Genomic DNA, 10,856 nt, shown 5'->3' with positions numbered 1-10,856 from the left:
CCTCTTAGATTCTATCCATGTGCGAAATCGAACCCAGGTCTTTCGCGTAACGAGCGAACGCTTCACCCACTATCACACCGATTTTCAGCTCTCCAGCAGGTGATGTGAGGTCTATTAGCCTTTTGGCGTCGGATTTCAGATCAATGAATATCTATAAAACATATAGGCATGTGCGTGCGTCTGATGTGAGTGGCTGATTGTCCAGACTGATGCCGGCTGTACAGTGAATCCCATCCAAGACTTCGGGCAGCAGTTTATCACGAACACCCCACTCCGGCACAGAAGACTCGATAGTGAAGGTCCGGGTTAGACTTTGTCTGCGGCAATCAATGCTAGTAAGCCGCGACTAACATGACTTGACATGGTATCCCAATTGCTTAGATCGATGTTCGTGTTGTTAATCACTGCATTGCGTTGTCCAGATTGAATATTTAGAAACTACCGCCATATAGCTGGAATATTGCCGTTTGCGGCGTTTAACAACAAACGAACCAACCAGACAGCCCGAGGAGACTCCAAGCTTTATGTCCCTTAATGCCGTGCGACAAACTGGGACACTCAAGAGCAGACGTCTGTTACCTTTCGGTACCACGCTTCCAGTACAACCTTCCGCTCCCAAGGCAGACGGTCCAAGTGAATAGAAAAGACACAGAACAATTTCCGATGATGACTAAGTGTATTTATAGCATGAAAATAACATGAACATGACTTTGTTTGGATAAGATATTGATACATGTACATGCACTGTAACCTACAGCAATGGCTGCTATGTTGTTTAATACATCACTAGCACTCAGGAGACACGGCCTGTTAGAGACATTATGACATACAAAACACAATAACAACATCTCAAGCATTGGCCTCAAAACAATCTTGAAGTTATTTACCCTCACTAAAAATATATAATTCTTTTGCCAAGAATTCAGGGTGGAAATGTCTTCGCCAGATTCTTTTTATGAAAAAAGGAACATATTGTGACTCCATCCCCCTCTTGATATTTGTCCACATTCTTAAAAACAATCACATAAATGTTTCCTAAGAGTTCGTAATGAATATTTTCTAACAGAGGTTCAACATTTATTCAAAACTGTATTGCATTCTTGCAAGGGACATATTCAATACAAAATATGTAAAAACAGGTAACTGATAAAAATCCAACCTTTTATTAGTGCTTCATTTAATTGGTCGCTCTGATTCGCCTGCACAAAACTGATTAGTTAAACAGACTGTCACATTTATACAAACCTTTACCTCGTTATATCTGTCCCTCACACAGCTGTGATGACTCCGTTACCATTTATGACATCCTAGGGGTGATGTTTACCCAAGTGTAAAATCTACCCCAAACGCCCACGGTGTAAGTAGAGAACTGTTAATGCTGGCCCTGGATACCAATTGCGCAGCCAGAACGCCATGAACACCGGTTGTGTAAAGAATGTTTTATCGGTACACACACTTCTACAACCATTCCCTCAAAACCAAACACTCTGTGATAATAGTTGGACCACTGTACATATATTACTTCTCATGGAGAGACATAGTTGAAAAAGATTTAGACATTGAAATTACCACACAGATAATACAGATACGTCACACTGTTTTATTTGATAATAAAAATAAGATCTTGTGACTTACACGTGGTGTATGGGTGAAAAGGGTGAGATTGCTTGATAGCGATCCAATTATTCCATGAATATTTAGTTGTCATATGCTCAGTGTTTACTAAATTTGTAGTCATATTTCATTTGGTCAACATGCATCAATTTACATTGAGTAATCTGTGTATTTACTTCTCACTTCTCATTTTAGAGAACAGATACAAGTGAATACATCACTTTTGCTTTAAATATGCTACAGAAGTATACCAGTTTCAATTTCTATGTAAGTTAAAATATGAGAAGAATATCTGATGAAATTATATAATTCATCAATACATGTTTTCCGTATATATAAAAAAAATATCCCTTCTCTATCAAGTGTCCAAGTTGGGAACAAATCTTATACATTATAACCAATATTACCATCAACCCAAACTTAAAGCACATTCTAACGTAGCAATGATTGTCAATACATAGCTAAATTATCTCATAAGGGTAGGGGTAACTACAACATGTTTTCGATAGAAAAGAAATATATGTACAGAATTGAAATAATTCTTATCATGTAAAGGTTGATAGTTAGAAAAACAGAAGATGCTTCCAAAACATTTCTTTTTCAAAAACACTGTGCTGCAAATACTGTGTGATGAAAAAGTCATGATCGATATACTGGTGGATTTCTTAATATTCAAATATACATCTAAGCAACATTACAAAAATAACAGATTTAGGAACACAGGAGCAATACATCATTGTAATACGCTTGAGGTATTCAGTGAAGAAAATGTGAGAGAAACTGACATTATGAAAAACAAAGGTCAAAACTTTCATAAAGGTGTATCATAGAATTTCACGCCGTGAAATGGCAAGTTGTCTTCACAGTCAATTGCACGTACCCTTTTAAAAGCATCATCTCAATTACCTTAAATTATTTTAAATTTGAACAAAGATATCAAGAATGAAAGCTAAAATTGTTCTTAAAATTACTGAACTTCAGTAAAGTCACATGTTTCCATTAAAAAGTATATGATCAATGATCTAAATTCATCAACCAAAATAACTGGCCCATCAATGATCGAATTTGCACCAAACCTGGTACCAAGAAAATCAGTTTTGACCTCTATCACTTTCTTTGCATCTTTACGTGTTACAATATTTTACCTGCATGTTTATCATGCAAATATACATAACAAATCATGTTGTACAGTTGAAAGAATTGATGGGTAATGCCTTTCAGTATCTAATCATACAAACAAATTCATCTGCCACAGTCATTAATCACTTAAAAAGACCTGATAAAATAATATCATAAGATTTCATCAATTGCTCCTGGCAAAGCCTTTCTAAACTTTATAAATGACGTATGTAGCTTACAAATGTCCATTTCATCCGACAAAGTGAAAAGCTTTTATGTCATGAGTGCCTTCCTCGAAGTAGTCAACTGCATGTCTACATGTACCGGTAATGTCTGTTAGGATCAGGTCTGCTGACTTCCCTGTGCTGGCGAGGACGTGACATGACAGGCACCCCCACATCTGTTGTCCGTATGCCCCCAAAGGGCTGACGACTCCCATATCGTGACAAATCCTCTTCACTATTTACAAAATGTCTTGGTAGCTCACCGCTGTTTCGCTGTTGCCGTTTCTTCCTCTCCACAGCAGCTTTCACTTTCCCCCAGTTGTCATCGACTCGGCCTCTGTACAATGGCTGTTGAAGTAAGACAACATGACATCAAACATGATCCTGGCTCAGAAGGTTACAACTACTCCTTCTCAATGTTATCATCATTGTAGAATCTGGGGATTCCACAGATGTGTAATTACAGGCTTGATAACGCTCTTCCTCAGTCTTTGTACACCATGCCATTTTACTGGAAATCAACACAATTCAACAGACCTACCACCAACACTGTCTTTAATTCAACACCATTCAACAGACCCACCACCAACACTGTCTTTAATTCAACACAATTCAACAGATCTACTACCAACACTGTCTTTAATTCAACACAATTCTGAAGACTTATCACCTTGTATGTAAATTCAACACAATTCAGCATGCCTACTCCCAATCATGCCTTTAAATTCCACGTAATTTAACATACCCAACGCCAACCTTGTCTTTAAATTTAACACCTACTGACCATATCTATGATTATACCTGACACATATTGGTAGACAGACTGACCCTATCTCCATACCTCCAATTTGTACCATAACATTACTCAACACTGTGTTTCACATACCAGATCCCGAGACTCGTACAGGTGTATCGTCTCCACTTCATTGTCCGCTTGCTGTAGGTCACCTCCAGACCTCTGACTGTTGTTGGAGGACTTCTGACTTTGTCCTGATAACTTCCCTGTGACTGGCTTCCTGCCCTGAGGTAACGTAGATGTCTAATTAGAACTTGTCAAACCTACAAAGTCTTCACAAGCTCATTTCATAATAAAGGATGTGTTACATGACCCCAGTTCTTTGCCATCACCTGGTATCATAACTCTTTCAAGGTGACTCATAAACACATGCTCTGTCATAGTATCACATGGTTACAATCACTCGATTGTCTGGTTCAGACCCAAGTTGTTTACAACCAACAACACACAGCTGCAAAAATGTTGAAACAAATATCTGTTAATGATATTGTCACAACTGTACAATCAACTCTGCATTTTGCACAGTTTTCTTATGATTGTGGAAAGGGTTTTGTTGCTTCTGTTTATTGATTTCTTTCTGAAAGCTCCTGGTAAGAAAGTGCAGGAACATGTTAAGCCATTTCACATAATACTGTGCATGGTCTTCAAGCAGATCTTTGAAGGCATTGCTATGTGATCAGTGTTGTTAATAAGCTTGTCTTCAGGCCTTCTACTCTCACCAATGCATGTAAATGGTTTTGATGTTGTACATGGGGATTAGAAATGCAAAGTAACATAGCAAAGCTCCATCTTACCATCAGTCCGCAGATGGTAAAGAGACATGGCAATGCTCAGTCTGCAGATGGGAAAGTGACATGGCAATGCTCAGTCTGCAGATTGTAAAATGACATGGCAATGCTCAGTCTGCAGATGGTAAAGTGACATGGCAATGCTCAGTCTGCAGATTGAAAAGTGACATGGCAATGCTCAGTCTGCAGATTGTGAAGTAAAACCGAGTCTGGACCAGACAATCCAGTGACCAACAACATGAGCATCGATCTGCGCAATTGTGAACCAATGACATATGCCAACCAAGTCAGCAAGTCTGACTACCTGATCCCGTTAGTCGCCTCTTACGACAAGCATTGTCGCCTTTTATGGCAAGCATGGGTTGCTGAAGGCCTATTCTACCCTAGGACCTTCACGGGTACTGCAGATTGTAAAATGACATGGCAATGCTCTGTCTGCAGATGGTAAAGAGACATGGGAATGCTCAGTCTGCAGATGGAAAAGTGACATGGCAATGCTCAGTCTGCAGATTGTGAAGTAAAACGGCAATGATTAAAAAATATTTCTGCATGTGTGAAGCTTGCAGACCAAGATGGGTGAAAATTTATTTAAGATTTGTATTACAGAATTCAGAATGTGAACAAAATAGTACAACTGAGCAACAAGCTGTGCACCACCGACCCAGTCTTCCGTGGAACTGCAAATTGTCATAGATGGCTGCAGTGGATGCTGGAATTTGCCTGATTTTGTGTAACTGACCTACTGGTTACTAAGTAACCACTGTCAGACTGACCTTGTTCTGTTGTCCAGGTCTGTGTGGCTCCCCACTGTACACCTGCTCCACCCTCTTCTTCCTCTCTTGAAGTTTGATCTGGTAGAAGGAAACCCATGTTGAAGATAAATACATGAACATATTAATGGCAGAAATGTACAGAAAGATATTCTTGTCTTGAAACCTGTTTTTTCCACTTTTTTCCAACTAGATCTTCCTAGTTACCCATATCGAGGCACTGGTGATACTCTGGCATAAACTACTGAATGCCTAACACTGACAAATGTTACCTCAGCATCTGGGTCCCTGTCTTGGATCCGTGGATCCTCCAAAATGTAAGCAGGAGGTGCATCATAGTGTTCCATGAGACCATGAGGTCTTGCCTTTGTCTTCTCTGAAGGCATCTTTGTTTGCTGCCTCTGTAACACGTAAACAGAGATAAATGTAACATTCAATTCAAAGATCACTGTGACGTCCCACATGATGGTCAATGCAATATATCACATGGAGGTCAATGAAACATCCCACATGGAGGTCAATGTAACATCCCACAGTATGGTCAATCTGACATCCTACATGGAGGTCAATGTAATATCTCACATGGAGGTCAATTAACATCCCACATGGAGGTCAATGTAATATCCCACAGTATGGTCAATGCAACATCCCACATGGAGGTCAATGTGACATCCTACATGGAGGTCACTGTAACATTCCACATGGAGGTTAATGTAAAATCCCACATGGAGGTCAATGTGACATCCCACATGAGGTCAATGCAACATCCCACAGGGAGATCAATGTGACATCCCACAGTATGGTCAATGTGACATCCCACATGGAGGTCAATGCAACATCCCACATGGAGGTCAATGTGACATCCCACATGGAGGTCAATGTAACATCCTACATGGAGGTCAATGTGACATCCTCCATGGAGGTTAATGTAACATCCCACAGTATGGTCAATGTGACATCCTACATGGAGGTCAATGAAACATCCAACATGGAGGTCAATGTAACATCCCATAGTATGGTCAATGTGATATCCTACATGGAGGTCAATGAAACATCCAACATGGAGGTCAGTGTAACATCCCATAGTATGGTCAATGTGATATCCTACATGGAGGTCAATGTAACATCCCACAGTATGGTCAATCTGACATCCTACATGGAGGTCAATGAAACATCCCACAGTATGGTCAATGTAACATCCCACATGGAGGTCAATGTTACATCCCACAGTATGGTCAATGTAACATCCTACATGGAGGTCAATGAAACATCCCACATGGAGGTCAATGTAAAATCCCACATGGAGGTCAATGAAACATCCCACATGGAGGTCAATGTAACATCCTACATGGAATGTAACATCCTACATGGAGGTCAATGTAACATCCTACATGGAGGTCAATGAAACATCCCACATGGAGGTCAATGTAACATCCCACATGGAGGTCAATGTGACATCCCATATGGAGGTCAATGTAACATCCCACAGTATGGTCAATGTGACATCCGGCATGGAGGTCAATGTAACATCCTACATGGAGGTCAATGAAACATCCCACATGGAGGTCAATGTGACATCCCACATGGAGGTCAATGAAACATCCCACATGGAGGTCAATGTAACATCCCATATGGAGGTCAATGTAACATCCCACAGTATGGTCAATGTAACATCCTACATGGAGGTCAATGCAACATCCTACACGGAGGTCAATGTAACATCCTACATGGAGGTCAATGAAACATCCCACATGGAGGTCAATGTAACATCCCATATGGAGGTCAATGTAACATCCCATATGGAGGTCAATGTAACATCCCACAGTATGGTCAATGTGACATCCAGCATGGAGGTCAATGTAACATCCTACATGGAGGTCAATGTAACATCCTACATGGAGGTCAATGAAACATCCCACATGGAGGTCAATGTAACATCCCACAGTATGGTCACTGTAACATCCCACAGTATGGTCAATGTGACATCCAGCATGGAGGTCAATGTAACATCCTACATGGAGGTCAATGTAACATCCTACATGGAGGTCAATGAAACATCCCACATGGAGGTCAATGAAACATCCCACATGGAGGTCAATGTAACATCCCACAGTATGGTCACTGTAACATCCCACAGTATGGTCAATGTAACATCCCACATGGAGGTCAATGCAACATCCAATAATGAGGACAATGTAATATCCCTCAATGGAGATCAATGTAACTTCCCAAATGAGGCCAATATGACATCTGCTTTGGGTCAGTTTCATATCATACACACACGCTTATTTGATGTTCAAAATTTGATTCACAGGTCAATGTAATAATCTCACAATGAGCTCAACAAAACATTTCAAGCATACATTTAATGCAACATCACACACATGTCAATGAAATATCACCTGAAGATGTAAATGTAATGTATCACATTGAGAGCTATATAAAATTGCATGTTGAGGTCAGTGTCAGAACTTAGACAGAGATCTAGATAACATTCCCAAAAAGGTCAATTCCTTCATCCCAAGCAGAGCTCAGTATAACATTTTACACAAGTGGCTAACTGAACTATCATTAGAGATTGGTTTTGGTCAACTCATGGGTATCATTCCAACTCAAGATGTGTTGCATGGAGAAGGGGGCTACAGGAACAGCTGACCATGGCAGTACAGAAATACTACACTGCTTGCAGTCTACAACTGTACTGGCACTGATTGTCGATAACAAGGCGTGTTGTCCATTATAATCCTAATTTCACCTTCCAAACAGAAGACACAAGTAAACCCAGTATTGCTAACATGTCCTGATGAACTCTTGCATTAGAGGGGTCAAGGTGAAACTCATCTATGAGTCTGGTGAAGATAAACACACCAACAGAATTCAAATCTGGTTGTTTCGTAGCCGAAACTTCACAAATGGCAAGCCGTAGGTGTTGGCATACAAGCTGCAGCAAGCATCCTCCATAGGTATTTTATGCTTTGTTGAACATTGTAATGCCTGGTAACTTCCTCTTCTGCCATTTCTGTTAGCAGCATACTCACAGTTCATAGACGCAGTAACTTATTGAATGCAACTGTATGTGAGGCCTACATCAAACACTTCACTTGTTACCTCTGCTGGAAGTTTGTAGCCTGAGATGTGTAGTGGTGAGGATGGCTCTCCCCATGCAGTCTTCTTCAAGGGCGATGGGGGCACTGCTGTGGAAGACTGAAAGACAACATTGGTTGTGAGAGGACAGACAGCACAGAAGTCAAACACTTAAAGCACTGTACTGAATCACAACACTTGCTGTGAAAAAGTGGACATCACAGAGGTCAAAACATGTAAAGCATGATACTGACTCACAATGCTTGCTGTGAGATGATAGATGCCACAGACGTCAAAGATATAGAAAGCATGATGCTCACTCACAACCCTTGCTGTGAGAAAATGGACATCACAGAGGTTAAAGGCATAAAGCATTGTACTGACTCAGATCACTTGCTGTAAGACAGACGTCACAGAGGTGAAAAATGTAAAGAAATGTACTGACTCACAACACTTGCTGTGAGAAGAGAGATGTCACAGAGGTAAAAAATGTAAAGCAATGTACTGACTCACAACACTTGCTGTGAGAAGATGGACGCCACAGAGGTCAAAGACATAAAGCATGATACTGAATCACAACACTTGCTGGGAGAATGTAGACACCACACACAACATACGACGCAATGCGACTCAAATGCCAACACAGACACATACCATTGGAGGAGGCACTTCAATGAAGCGGGATTCTTTCACCTCAATGATGTCATCACTACTGTTGAGACTCTGATCCTGCTTCGTAGTCTGGCCACTTACAGGCTGGAAATTGTATCATGCAACAGTGTCATGCACTACAACTAGCTCTTCATTCACTAAAGCGCAGAAATTTAAACCACTCATGATTAGTAACCGTCTCACAGACCTGTCATGGTCGCTGTTCCTTGTTTCTGTTGGATCAGGAGAGACAAGGGGACAGAACAGACCTATTTGATAAGTGCTCACTTAGATCTAGATTGAGTTATCAGAGATTTCACAACTAAAAAAATGATAAAAAGGAATAATTAGGTACTAAACTGTCCCTCTGAGACAACCATAAAGGTTACTCATCAAAGTCATCACATTGTGGTTATACTGTAACATTTGCTAGAGGTCAAAACCAGAAATCATCATCACAGTGGCTGGTTATATTTCAGAACCACAGCATTCAAATTATCCCTCAACCAATCAATTCAGTTGCAACATTGATATATTTTCTTACTGTAAAACTATCCCAAAGTGTCTCTTGGGTTATAATGAGAAAGGACATCACAGGATTCGATAGTGGAGTCAAATATCACTGAGAGTTATGCAGAAGAACACAAGCACATCATATCGAATTGAAACTTCATTTGCCTTAACACAGCCCCACCAATACTTTTTGAGACAATGCAGTGTAAATGATGAAGAAAGTCGAAGTTATCAAAAGGCACCAACAAAACCCAAGTAAATCTATAACCATGATTTGGTAACACACCAACATGTGAATACTGTCATGCTTCAACAGGACAATGATCACAATAGATTATAATGAACATATATAATAAGGTGTTACACAGATCACAAATCCATCACACAGTGTGAGGTCCACCCATTCAAAGCAATATGACACTGTGCTTCTGTGAGTCCTGTGAACTGGACAGAACTCCCAACGATGATGGCTTGTTAGTCTGAGACAGAGACACAATGTGTACACCAAGTGGTCCTGATGTAAACTGACTAGAGGTTGATAGAGAAGATATGACACTCATCACTCTAGTGATATTATGGTATAAAGTATATCAGCATCCCTTTCAAGCGTAGACTCTTAGAGAAATGTACCCTTACAGGAACTACCAGCACCTCGGTCTCATCTATGACAGACTCATGACTTGGTAGTTTGATGTCCTTTTTCATCCAGCCTCCATTGATAACCTGTAATGTCATCGTGGTCAGGGCAAGAATAATGACCATGTATGATCACACAACAGTACTATTTCAGCTATATAGTTGGGGGCACCAGGAACAGGTTTCACACACTGAACCAACTTTGGACATCTAACCCTTTTAACAGGTGTTAAGACCTATGTTTTCCTTCTCCTGGTCTATTAACCTCTTCCAGGAGACTTGTCTTTGCTTGCAAGATGACAAATGGGTTTAAGATGTCCAAAGGAAACATCATGTGATGAAAGCATACACCCAAATTTTAACAGATTTTGTCTGGAATAAATATTAGAGAGAACTGAAATTTTTATTCATTTAGTAAAACATCCTGAATCTGAATATTTTTGTTTGAGGAATATGGATTAGGTTGTTTGGTACACCCAACTAGCACCATCAGGCATATAGCCATGGATGGCTCATAGCATCTTGCAGCCAGTCACAGCTACATGACAGACACAGACTGACCTACCCTAGCCAGTGGTACCTTTACTATGGCAGGACTGCTCTTCTCTAGGAAGGCATTCTCACTTGTAGATTTGTGGTTCTCTCGCACCCAAGTACCACT

The 10,856-nt window shown here is 40.4% G+C and overlaps 1 protein-coding gene across 3 annotated transcripts in view; it reads right to left on the bottom strand.

Moving 5' to 3' along the window:
• Positions 1-662: 662 nt before the first annotated feature.
• Positions 663-10,856, bottom strand: part of LOC137287058 (uncharacterized) — a 109,415-nt gene continuing 99,221 nt past the window's right edge. For all 3 annotated transcript variants that reach the window (XM_067819171.1, XM_067819172.1, XM_067819173.1), the window contains 4 exons: positions 5,584-5,712; positions 5,315-5,392; positions 3,844-3,978; positions 663-3,305 (listed from right to left, as the gene is read on the bottom strand). In XM_067819171.1, the coding sequence (XP_067675272.1) occupies positions 3,048-3,305; positions 3,844-3,978; positions 5,315-5,392; positions 5,584-5,712 (600 nt within the window). In that variant the 3' untranslated portion in view covers positions 663-3,047. The remainder of the gene's footprint in view (positions 3,306-3,843; positions 3,979-5,314; positions 5,393-5,583; positions 5,713-10,856) is intronic.

This window comes from Haliotis asinina, chromosome 6 (assembly GCF_037392515.1).
Source record: "Haliotis asinina isolate JCU_RB_2024 chromosome 6, JCU_Hal_asi_v2, whole genome shotgun sequence".
Lineage (NCBI taxonomy): Eukaryota > Metazoa > Mollusca > Gastropoda > Lepetellida > Haliotidae > Haliotis > Haliotis asinina.
This window is presented reverse-complemented; position numbering and strand designations above follow the sequence as displayed.